General features: G+C 60.4%; 7 protein-coding genes across 7 annotated transcripts; 3 read left to right on the forward strand and 4 right to left on the reverse strand.

The window, feature by feature from the left end:
* Positions 1-33: 33 nt before the first annotated feature.
* On the forward strand, positions 34-1203 carry KRP23_13649 (SET and MYND domain-containing protein; the record flags this gene model as incomplete). Its single annotated transcript, XM_067884388.1, has 7 exons — positions 34-192; positions 256-389; positions 461-602; positions 666-742; positions 806-854; positions 915-1090; positions 1155-1203. 7 exons carry the CDS (start codon positions 34-36, stop codon positions 1201-1203), a joined length of 786 nt encoding a protein of 261 aa, XP_067738410.1.
* A 100-nt stretch (positions 1204-1303) lies between these two features.
* KRP23_13650 (uncharacterized protein) lies at positions 1304-2431 on the reverse strand (the record flags this gene model as incomplete). The annotated part of the gene is made up of 3 exons (XM_067884389.1): positions 1304-1548; positions 1621-1758; positions 1828-2431. 3 exons carry the CDS (start codon positions 2429-2431, stop codon positions 1304-1306), a joined length of 987 nt encoding a protein of 328 aa, XP_067738411.1.
* Positions 2432-2579: 148 nt separating this feature from the next.
* KRP23_13651 (Vesicle-fusing ATPase) lies at positions 2580-5019 on the reverse strand (the record flags this gene model as incomplete). The annotated part of the gene is made up of 3 exons (XM_067884390.1): positions 2580-2971; positions 3040-3790; positions 3865-5019. 3 exons carry the CDS (start codon positions 5017-5019, stop codon positions 2580-2582), a joined length of 2298 nt encoding a protein of 765 aa, XP_067738412.1.
* Positions 5020-5219: 200 nt separating this feature from the next.
* On the reverse strand, positions 5220-7674 carry KRP23_13652 (Thimet oligopeptidase; the record flags this gene model as incomplete). The annotated part of the gene is made up of 6 exons (XM_067884391.1): positions 5220-5678; positions 5754-6014; positions 6086-6572; positions 6641-6840; positions 6896-7147; positions 7219-7674. The coding sequence occupies 6 exons, from the start codon at positions 7672-7674 to the stop codon at positions 5220-5222; spliced, it is 2115 nt and encodes a 704-aa protein (XP_067738413.1).
* A 258-nt stretch (positions 7675-7932) lies between these two features.
* KRP23_13653 (6-phosphogluconolactonase) lies at positions 7933-8967 on the reverse strand (the record flags this gene model as incomplete). Its single annotated transcript, XM_067884392.1, has 5 exons — positions 7933-8106; positions 8174-8353; positions 8423-8527; positions 8615-8755; positions 8833-8967. 5 exons carry the CDS (start codon positions 8965-8967, stop codon positions 7933-7935), a joined length of 735 nt encoding a protein of 244 aa, XP_067738414.1.
* Positions 8968-9086: 119 nt separating this feature from the next.
* Positions 9087-10043, forward strand: KRP23_13654 (uncharacterized protein; the record flags this gene model as incomplete). Its single annotated transcript, XM_067884393.1, has 1 exon — positions 9087-10043. One exon carries the CDS (start codon positions 9087-9089, stop codon positions 10041-10043), a length of 957 nt encoding a protein of 318 aa, XP_067738415.1.
* A 147-nt stretch (positions 10044-10190) lies between these two features.
* Positions 10191-11237, forward strand: KRP23_13655 (Extended synaptotagmin-1; the record flags this gene model as incomplete). The annotated part of the gene is made up of 2 exons (XM_067884394.1): positions 10191-10326; positions 10387-11237. The coding sequence occupies 2 exons, from the start codon at positions 10191-10193 to the stop codon at positions 11235-11237; spliced, it is 987 nt and encodes a 328-aa protein (XP_067738416.1).
* Positions 11238-11438: the final 201 nt, after the last annotated feature.

An 11438-nucleotide genomic window follows, 5' to 3' on the forward strand; every position in this document is an offset into this window, starting at 1 on the left:
TGTTTTGTATTGCGCATTTGATTGGCGACCGTCATGTCGGACAAGACGTACGACCAGGTGTGTGAGGATGCGAGCGCCGCCGCGGAGATGCGTCTGCTGGACCACTTCAAGCAGCATGGCGGAGAGGTCTGGAGTATCGGCGCTGGGTGCCAGAGCTGCCGCCAGAAGCTGCAGGACGTCGGCAGCCTCAAGGTGGGACCTGTGCGAGCTCAACTTGGAGTGCTGTGGGGTGCTCACGCTCCTGGTTGTCTGTAGCGCTGCTCCAACTGCGATGCAGCGTTGTTCTGCGACCGCGAGTGCCAGCTCAAGGCCTGGCCTGCACACAAGGCCGAGTGCGGCGTCATCGCGACGTTCCAGCGACTACACAAGACCACGAGCTCCGATTCCAAGTGCGTTGGTTGGTGCTGCTCATTGGAGTTGCCATATACTAACGGGTTGAATGCGCTGCAATTGACTGCAGACTTGCCGCGTTACTGGAGACACTGTCGCTGTCGTCCACCCCCAAGAAGGCGGACGGGCCCAAGACGGCAGGCGTCGCCAGCTCCATTGGCCTTAATGGGCCCGAACTTCCAGGCTGGTTCTTCACAATGGACTTCGAGGCGGTGCGATATTTGTTTGCAATGCAATGTAGCAGGTGGGGTCTCAAACGTTTTCGGTTGTTCCAGGCATCGAAGGAGCAGCAGAAGGGCTTTTACCAAGCGGCACTAGAGCTGTACGGACTGCTCAAGGACGAAGAGTGCTGGTAAGCGACAGTGAGGATTCCAAGCAATTATCACTGGCAGCTAACCGTTCCTGGTGTTTGTAGGACGCGCGACAAGGAGAGTTTCCCGCGCTCGAGCTACACGCTGGTGGACGTAAGTAGAAATGCGAGGGCCTTGCAGAATTGCTAGCTCACGCTTGCTTGCTTGATGCAGTCGCTGCCACACGCCTCTCCTGCCGCGGATCGGTTGCAGAAGGAATTCGTCGCGATGAATGGACACCTCGTGCTGTTTTCGGCGTGGCTGCAGCACCCGGAGCCGCCCGCCACGCAGGCCATGCCCTTCGAGGACCGCAGCTTCTTCGGCGTGGTGGACTCGCTGCTGCAGATCAGGTACGACCAGCATTTCTTCGCCATTGCTTCGTCTGTCGTGCACTAACGAGGTGCCGCTTCCCAGTACCATTCGCGGCGGAGTGGATGCCTTCATGGACGCTCAATTCCCGTAACAAAAGAATGGAGAATGACGTTGCGGAGTGCGTGCAGTATCGTTTATTCAAGAATCATTTGCAACTCATAATTGAAACAGCGGAGTCCTGGGCTGCAGTCTCACGTCGACACCTTCGCGACGCGGTACAATGTGTCCAGCATCTCTTCGACATCCTCATCCAGCTCGTAGCACTCGAGCGCAGCCACGACCTTCTCGTCGTCGCTCAAAATCAAATCCTTGAGACGCGTCTTCTCCTCCGCTGAGATCAACTTGTCTGCTGCAATGCGGCTGGCTGCCTTGAGCGCCAGCGCGTACCGTGCACGTTGCGAAAGCGATCGTTTCTTGTCCTTGCCGAGCTCCCCCTCTAGCAGAACGAGAAAGCTCATGAATCAGTCGCGCTGTCAGTCGGATCACTGCTGGCTGGCAGTTGCCTCACCGTCAATGATGCCCTTCTCCTCCAGCTCCGACACCGACGGTCGGTGGCGCAGTTGGCGCGCGATCTGGTCCGCCTTCAGCTGCCGCTCCAACTGGTGCTTGGCCCCCTGCAGCACGGGCGCCACGGTCGCATCCTGACCTGCAACACAACAACAGAAATGGTCACCACGTGCGTCTCCTTCATCCTCTAACCTGTACGGCAGCCTACCTTCCAGGATGTTGTGCGACACGAGCTCGTCCTTCTCAGGCCGCGACTCGAGCAGATGCGACACCTGGTTCTGCACCAAGTTCCGCTCGAGTTTCTTGGCCGTGGCCGTGAGGCTCGGCGCCAGCTCGGCGCTCGTCTCCAGCACGCCAGTGGTGCGCAGCTCCTCGATGGACGGGCGCTTGGTGAGCTGATGGCTCACCTTGTCGGAGTGCAGCTGGCGCTGCAGCTTCTCCTGCGTGGCCTGCAGACTGGGCGCCACGCCGTCGGCGCCGTGCACGATCGCCAGGTCGCGCAGCTCCTGCACGTCCGGCCGCGCCTCCAGGCGGTGCGCCAGCTCGTCCGCGCTCATCTTGTGCTGCAGTTGCTTCTGCACGCCCTGCAGCGTGGGTGCCACATTGGGCGACGCCGTGGGCAGCACGTTGCGCTGCTCGAGCTCTTCGGCGTCGGGCCGCGTCTCCAGCAGCTGGTCGATCTTCTCGCTGGCGCGGCGGTGCTGCTCCTTGGTGGCGGCCTGCTCGTCCGTGGCCGGTGGCTCCTGGTCGGGGCCGCCGTCCAGCGTCTTCACGGCCGTCTTGGGCGTCTTGGACTTGGATTTCTTAGCCATCGTCTGTGTCTCTTGGGGCGAATCTTAGAGTGAGAGAAGAAGGGGGAAAAGACTGGAGACCACCTCAATAGAAGGTTTACACTTGCAGTTTGTATGATCGGCCAACTTCAACAACGTTTCTGATTGAAGACCCACTATTTTTCAATTTTCAGACGAACCTGTAGGCGCACTCGATGAGCTGGTGCGCCGTCATGCTGCTCTCGCCCGTGCGGCTGAGCTCCTCCTTGGCCATCTCCGTCACCAGCAGCAGCTTCTTGACCGAGATGGGGCGGTCCGACAGCAGCGTCAGCACCTCGTCCTTCTGGTCGTCCGCCACGGGCAGCCCCGTGTGCGTCAGCACGGCGTCCAGCTCGTCCTTGTGCGTGAGCTGCGGCACCTCGAGGCACAGGTCGAACACGTCGCTCAGTTCCACGGCCTGCATGGCGGCGATGTTGGACGTGATGCCGATCACCACGAGCTTGCGCCCCGCCACGGGCACCGGGTTGCGCACCAGCACCATCAGCGCCTGCAGCACCAGGTTCGAGAAGCGAGGGCCCAGACCTGCGTAGATGCAGAGAGAGCGCACGGGTTAGAACATACAGCAACGCCCGCAGACTATTGCTACGCACCGACGTAGTCCATGAGCCGCTCGATGTCGTCCAGGATGATGATGCTGAGCGGCGACCGGTACGCCTCCTCGAACACGGTGTTGATGTACGAGCACTTGCCGCTTTCGGCGCGCGAGATGAGCTCCGACGCCTTCACCATACGCACCAGTGGGAACTCGCTCGCGACAGCGCAGTACGTGGCCAGCGCGGTCTTTCCGGTACCGCGCTCGCCGTGGAGCAGCACCGACATGAGCGGAGTCTTGTCGTTCGAGCGGACCTGCTCGATCACACGACTAAGGGCTTCCCGCACATCCGTAAACGTCTTGCCGTACGGGATCAGGCCGTTCTTGTAGTAGAGCGCCAGCTGATCGCTGGGGGCGCCGAACTTGGGCTTCACCTCCTCCAGCGCCAGAGCGAAGTCCTCCATGGAGATTTCCGGGTTAAAGTTGGCGATCGCGTGCATGGTGCGACCATCGGTACCGCGTGAGAGGGCGTGTGCAGTGGCGGCACGCACCAGACCTTCAATCTCGGCACCGGAGAAGTTCTTGGTCCGCTGGACCAAGTTTTTGTAGTCGGGGTCCTCGCTCACGAACTTGGTGGGGTCGAGGCAGTTGTCCAAGTCGGCCACGACCTTCGGGTGCAAAGCTCCTTTATCGCGGGCTCGCTCCGTGTGGATCTTGAGGATCTGGGCACGACCCTTTTCGTCGGGCAGGTTGATTTCGATCTGCACCTCCAGACGACCGGGACGCATGAGCGCTTCATCCAGCATATCCTAACAAGGACACGAACGAAAACACTGTCAGCTCAATAGCCGCATCAACCGCACGAATGAAAACGTAAGGGCACCTTTCGGTTCGTCATGCCGATCACTAGAACGTTGTTCAGGCTGTCGACACCGTCAATCTGCGTCAGCAGCTGGTTCACCACACTGTCACCCACGCCGGTGCTGTCGCGGCTCGAGCCACGCTGCTTGCAGATAGCGTCGATTTCGTCAAAGATGATGATGTGCACGTCACTCTCGTCTCCGAGCTCCTCCTGGTCTTTGCGGGCATCGGAGAAGAGCTCGCGGATCTTGCGCTCCGACTCGCCGACAAACTTGTCGAGGATTTCAGGTCCGTTGACCACCTTGGGCTCCTTGGCCGTCAGCGCCTGCGAGATCTTTCGGGCGATCAGCGTCTTGCCGCACCCGGGCGGCCCGAACAGCAGCATACCGCGCACGTGCTGGATGCCGAGCTTCTGAATGACGTCCGTGGGGAACAGACGCGAGGCGAAGGCACGACGGAAAATGTCGTTGAACTCCTTGTCGAGGCCTCCGATGCCCAGCTTGGTGAAGTCGAAGTCGGGCTTGAACACGGTGCGCGTCATGCCGCTCGACTGGTTCGTGAGGCGGATCGGGGCGTCCTTGGCCTTGACAAAGTTGATGATGGCGCCCTGGAGGTAGGCTCCGGCACGCGGGGCGAACGAGTCGGGGCTGCTCTTGTCTCCATCCACCGTGTCGATGCTGATGCACTGCAGACGCAGCGGGAGGCCGTCGCACCTCACGGCCATGAGCTGACCCACGGCGAAGACCTGGTGCGTGTACTCGGCCTCGAAGACGTCCTTGAGCATGCTGCAGTCCACCACGCGCAGGTCGTTGCCCTGTGCGCGCGTGAGCACCTGCTGGATCTCAAACGAGACGGTGCTGAGTACGCCCTGGGCGGCGCTCGACGGCGCGTACACCGACACCTCGCAGGCCTGATTGAGTGGCAGTCCCACGCACATGCGCTGCATGGTACCCACAGCCACGGATCCCGGCTGGATCTCCTTGTGGGGCTTGGCGGCCATCACGAACTTGCGGTTGAGCCACACGTTGAGGCCGTGCGCGCGTAGATCCTCCTTGGTGACGACTCCCGGAGGCGTCTGCTTCACGAGCGCCATGAAGTCATCCAGGTGCACGTACACGCAGTTGGTGAACGCGTACGAGTTGCCGGGGAGCCCCACCACCGCCGCCTCGAACGCCATCGTCTCGGTTCTGCTGTGCGTCTGCTGAAGACGTGGCGTCTTGTAGTATGCCGCTTGCTTGCACTGTGAAACTCCTGAACACAAGGTGTACACAAATCACCCAGCCAATAAGAGAATTTAGCAATGTCTCATTACCCAATCAAAGCGACGCGAGCCAAACAGCAAAAACGGCTGAATACTGGCTTCAACTACAGGTAAAGCTAGGCGTCGACCTTGAGCCCTTTGCTGAGCAAGAACGCGTCCTGGTTGGGCTCACGGCCCAAGAACTCCTTGAGCATGACGCTGGCGTCCACGGATCCGCCGCGCGCCAGGATAAGCTCGCGGTAGGCCAGCCCCGTCTTGGGGTTCATGAGCCCCTCCTTCTTGAACCGAGACACGAACATGTCCATGGAGAACACCTCGCTCCACATGTAGCCGTAGTACTGCGCGTCGTAGCCGCCAGCCAAGTGGCCGAACGAGCCCGCGAAGTTCGTGTCGGGCGTCATGTCGATGAGCATAATCTCCGTCTGCAACTGCTTGAGGAGCTGCGCCGTGTTCGACTTGGCCTTCGAGTGGATGGTCTGGTCGAACGTGGCGAAGAGCAACTGACGCTTGTTCAGCAGACCGGTGTTGGCGTTCTTCGTAGAGATCAGGCGAGCGACCAGGTCGTCCGAAAGTTTCTACAGCAGCAAAGCAACAACCAAGTCAGCTACCACGGCAGCCACGAGCAAGGAAATTGGGCCCGATCGACGCACCTTGCCGGTCTCGTAGTGCGAGGACAGACGCTGCAGCGGCTCCTTTTCCCAGCACCAGTTCTCCAGCATCTGGCTGGGGGCCTCCACGAAGTCACGCTCCACGCGCGTGCCAGCGAAGCGAGGGATGTCGACTTCAGAGCACAGGCAGTGCATCACGTGGCCAAACTCGTGGAAGTAGGTCACGACCTCCTGGTGTCCCAGCAGCGACGGCTTCGACTTTGTCGGAGCGTTGAAGTTGGCCACCATGGCGGCGGCAGGGTACTGTTGAAAGAGCACACAGAAGTGAGTTGGGCGATGTTTGACGCCTCATAGCCATCGCGATACGAACGTACCTCGCGAACACCCTCAGAGTTGGCGCAACCCTGCTGCAGGGTGAAGCATGCAGCGTGCCCGTACTTGCCCTGGCGGGGGAACAAGTCCAAGTAGAAGTGGCCCACGAGGTTCCCAACCTTACCAGGACGGGCATCGTAGACAGCGAACATGCGAACGTCCTTGTGCCACACGTGGGGCTGCGAGATCTCCACGAACTTCAGGCTCAGAAGCTCCTGGTACATGGACAGCAGCTCCGTCGTCACGTGCGCAAGGGGGAAGTATTCGCGGAGCTTCTCCGAGTCGATGGAGCAGTGCTTCTTGACGAACTGGTCCATGTAGAAGCGGAAGTCCCACATGTTGATCTTGCCGTCAAACTTCCAGTCATTGCGGTCGCAGTCCGCCTCCTTCAGCTTCAGCAAGCTGTCGAGGTCCTTCTTAGCAAGCGGCACGAGCTTGTTGTCCAGGTCGTTCAGGAACGTCTTGACCTTCTCGGGAGATTCTGCCATTCTGGCATCGCAAGAGCAAAGCTGTCAATATGGAGCACCACTGCAAGCGCCACGAAGGATCCTTCTCACCTCTGCTCGAGGACGTAGGCAGCGTGATTCTCGTACCCGAGAGCCAGGGCCACCTTGTGGCGGATCTCCAGCATCTCTTCGAGAATCGCGACGTTCGTGGAGATGCAGCGACGGTTGAAGGCATACTCTACGGCCTTACGCGTGGACTCCACCGTACACGTGTTGAGAATCGGGAACACGGTCGGGTACGAGAGAGCAATCTACACACGCACGGGTCAGCACTGACCAAAGGAGCGAAAACAGTAGCGGCCTCACCTTGTACTTGCCGTCGTCGCCCTTCTCGAGCGCAGCGATGAAGTCGTCGCTGAGTCCCTTGAGTGCGCCGTGCGCGAACGTGACTTCGATCGTCTCCTCCGAGAGGTTCTGCTGGAACTGAATGCCCAGCTTGGACAGTTTCTGCTTCCAGGCCTGCACCTCCTTCTGCTTGTGCTCCGGCAGCTGCAGTCCGTTGCGCTCAAAGTCCTGCACGAGGCGGCGCACGTAGCGCTGCGTGACCGTGTCCAGTTTCTGCGGAGCAACAACACCAACAGCTCGTCAGTCAGCCCAGAGGCATCGCCTTGTTCTCTCTCTCTTCGTACCTGGAAGGCCGCGCTCTTGTAGAGCGTGTGGATGGCCTTGTACACGTCTGCGCGCATGCTGCGCTGCACCGAAAAGTCCTCGATGGCCTCGTCTGCCTTGGTGCACGCGTCGCGCGTGGCCTTGTCGGCCGACACCTGCCCCAGGAACGTCACGTTGGTCACGCGGCTGAGCATCTCGTGGTCCAGGTCGATGAGCTTCTGCGCCGAGTTCTGAAACGTCACGGCGGACGGCGTCAGCGCCGCCACTTCGTCGTCCACGCGCCTCATCCGCGCCAGGATGCGCTGCGTCTCGGCCTCGATCTCCTCCACGCGCAGGTCGAAGCGCAGATGCGTCAGCTGCTTGCGCAATAGACGCGTGTGTTGCTGCTGCTTGCTGTGCGCCCATAGACCCAGGCCCGCGATTGCTGCGGCGCAGGCGGCCACGGCCAGCGCGTTCTTCTGCTTGTCGGACGCCATATCTTGAAATGAGGGGCTCTCGAAGTGCAGACTACCAAAAGGGGGACAGTCATTTCAGGTCAGAGGGAGAAGAGCTTTAATGAAGTCGCGCTACATGGGACACAGTTTCTCGGACACAATGCTAATCATCCTGTTTGTGTAAAGGCAACACGCCAATCACCGCCGGCAGAAATACACGCGCTCGCTTTGCCGCGGGTTGATTGGCATGTTGGAGCTGGCAGCGACAGTGCATTAAGCGGCGTCCTTGCTATGGGCTGTCTACATCCTGGCCTCGTCCGAGAGCTTGGCGGCAGCGTCCTCGTCGATGAACCAGTAGACGACGCCGTCCGTGGGCTTGACGTTGGCGGCCGGGAGCGGCGGCGTGCGCTTCTCAACGCCGATCATGTGCGGGATCAGCTCGGCCTTGCCGGCGCCAGTGGCGACGAACGCGACCTGCAGTGGCAACTACAGTCAGCAAAAATGTACAGAGGCGACCGAACTATGGACAGCAGCAACGTACGTTGGCGGCGTTGTTCACGACCGGGTAGGTAAGCGTGATGCGCTGCGGGGGCGGCTTGGGCGAGTCTTCGATGGACGCCACGAACAGCGTCTTCTCCTCGAGCAGCGGGTGGCCTGGGAAGAGCGAGCACGTGTGGCCGTCCGGACCCATGCCCAGCAAGATCAAGTCGAAGCGAGGCAGCTGAAGGCAGCAACAAGCAAAAACGTTAGTATGGCGCAAATATTGTAGACAAAAGGTCGGCCAACGTACGTCGCTGCCCCAGACTTCGGCAAGCTTCTTAGTGTAGTCCACGGCCATGGCCTCCGGGGTGAGCGAGGCGTCAATGGTGTAGATTTGGCTCGCCGGCACGGGGATCTACATGCAGCAGCAACATTGAAGCATAGAGTGCAGTGTGAGTTAGGTCCAGCAAGCAGAAATAGCAGGGAGTGCGGTGTCGCGTACAAAGTCGAAGAGCGCCGCCTTGCAGGCCTTGTAGTTGCTGTCGTCGTGGTCCAGCGGCACGCAGCGCTCGTCGGCGAAGTAGACGAACCACTTGGAGAAGTCCACGTCGCCCTTGATGGCCTGCAGTCCCTTGTTCAGAATCTGCAGCAACGCAACGCAACACAGTCAGATATCGGAAGATCGGACAGCAAGAGGGTGAGGATGAGATGGCTGCGCACCTTGGGCAGGGAGCCGCCTGAGAGCGCCACGGTGAAGCGGCCGTGCGTAGCGATGGCCTGCTGGCTCAGGTCGAAGATGAGCTGTCCCACCGAGGCGCCGACCTCGTCGGGGGAGCTGGACACACGGAGCACCATCGTCTGCGTAGGAGGAGGATAGAGCAAAGATGCCAGGATGACCAGCATGCCGACACCAAGCCGCCACATGATGTGAACCACATCACAACCGCCGTATCGCATATTTGAAGCGTATCTTCATGCTGATGCTGCTGCTGGCCGCTGCGCTGCAGGGGCTCGTGCGGGCGGTAGATTACCCCGGGGGCTGGCTGCCGAGCGACCAGCAATGCGTGGACATCTGCGTGCAGGCGGCGCCTACTCCGACGTGTCCGACGCGAGATCCATCGTGTCTGGCCAAGAAGCAGCAGCCCGGAGACTTCGACTTCCTGCTGCTGGAGCAGCTCTTCCTGCCGCAGTTCTGCCGCGACCTGCTGGCGGGCGTGGACCTCACCATCTCCCATCGCAACGTCAACAAGTACCCGCTCGGCATCGTGTGCGAGCCGTCCAAGGCCGCCAGCAAGCTGTCCATCCACGGCCTCTGGCCCAACTACAACGCCGGCTACTCGGCCTGCTGCAACGTCAGCGACTCCATCCGCAACCAGCCGTTCGACGCAATTGGCTTCGCTGCCGAGTCGCCAGAGCTACTGAGCGCGATAGACGAGGTCTGGGTGGACCCGACGCAGCCCTCCAGCTTCCACACGCTGTGCGAGCTGTACAACCACGAGTTCCAGAAGCACGGGCTGTGCTACGCTGCCAACGGTGGCGCTGACTTCGATTTCAGCGCTCGGGAGTACTTCAGTGCAGCGATGCGCGCTGCTGCAGTCAACAAGGAGGCCACCGCAACGATAAACCGCTGGGCAGCTGCCAACCCTCCGAAGACGACGCTGGCTGCTATCACCGCGCTTTACAAGACACGCGTGCAGGTGCTGTGCTCCGCCGTTGCACCGATCGATGGGAGCGAGGGTGGAAACGGCCTCGCTGCTATCCACGTTTGCTTCGGCAAACCGGTCAACGCCTCCGCCGCGCTGATCCCAATCGACTGCAAGGACGCCACCTCCACAGCTGTGTTCGTCCCGTGCAGCCCTGGAGTCCCCATTACACTTGCAAAGTACACGCCACCGCCATCGTCCCCACCGGCCCTTGTCTACGAACTGTAGGAACGTGATTACTGTATGCCATAAACTAATGTCAGTCACGGTATTCCCCTCTTCAAACCAATTCGCTGGATTTTGACACATCTGTACCTACAGCCCACTCGGAGAAAAGCAGTCAGAAGCGCACTTCCTTCCTTCCTTCGTCTGACCATGGGCATGGAGCTGCACGTACGCGCGTGCTCCGCGCGCAACTTGCTGGACAAGCAGACCTTCGGCAAGCAGGACCCCTTCTGCAAGCTCTCAATGCGCGGCAAGAACTTCAAGACGCGCGTGCACGACAACGGCCGTGAGTAGCTTCAGTCGCTCCTTCTCTAATTCCTGGCTGCTAACCTTCGTATCCCTACAGACAAGACGCCCGTGTGGAATGAGGTCTTCGTCTTCGCCGTCGTGGACCCGCAGCTGGACCAGCTCGTGATCGAGGTCAAGGACAAGAACTTCACGTCCAGCACACTCATCGGAGAGTGCCGTCTGCCCGTCAGCATGTTCCTCAACGGCGGCGTCGTGGACCAGTGGTACACACTCAACAACGGCTCCAAGCGCGCAGGGGAGATCAATCTGCGCGTGCAGTTCAAGGGGCCGGGCGTGCAAGTTGGGGCCCCCGTTGCTTCTACCGAGAAGGCTCCCAAGCAGACCCAAGCGTACCCGTACCCGCAGCAGCAGCAGTACCCCCCTGCCTCTAGCGCGTACCCCCCTCCTTCTAGTGCTGCGACCACCGCTGCCGTGGCTGCAGCTGCAGTTGCCGCCACGTCAACGCCGGCCTACCCACCTCAACAGCAGCCGTACTACCAGCAGCCGCCCCCGCAGTATTCTCAGCCGCCGCCGCCGCAGTACGGACAGCCACCTCCGCCGCAGTATGCTCAGCAGCCGTACTACCCTCCGCCTCCTCCGCAGCAGGGTTACGGCTACCCTCCCCCGCCTCCGACTACTGTGGCCTACGCAGCTGGTCCCCCAGTGATGGTGGTGCAAGGCGGCTCTCCGTACGGCCACCACCACCATCGCCATGGTTCTCCGCATGGATACGGCGGTGGTGGTTATGGTGGTGGTGGCTACGGCGGTGGTGGCTACGGCGGTGGTGGCTTCGGCGGTGGTGGTAACCGTGGCGGCGGCATGAGCACCGGACAGATGGCTATGGGTGTTGGCGCCGGCGTCCTCGGCGGAATGCTACTGGGCGAAGCGCTGGATGATGTCTTCGATTAAGCTGGGGTATATCCATATAACTTCCGTTTTGCCAGCCGAACGAGCGCCTTCTTTATGAAGCGCCTCGCTCTCCAGTGCTGGTGCAGAATTACTTTTGACGGCGTCGTGCAAAGAGGTAACGTCGGAATGAATAGCCATTGCGTATTGTATTGCTCACTGTTTGTCAGGCTCCTGCGTGCTGGGGTTGACTATTTTGGTTGT

This window comes from Phytophthora ramorum (assembly GCF_020800215.1).
Source record: "Phytophthora ramorum isolate Pr-102 chromosome Unknown Phyram_PR-102_s0018, whole genome shotgun sequence".
NCBI classification, from domain to species: Eukaryota; Oomycota; class Peronosporomycetes; order Peronosporales; family Peronosporaceae; genus Phytophthora; species Phytophthora ramorum.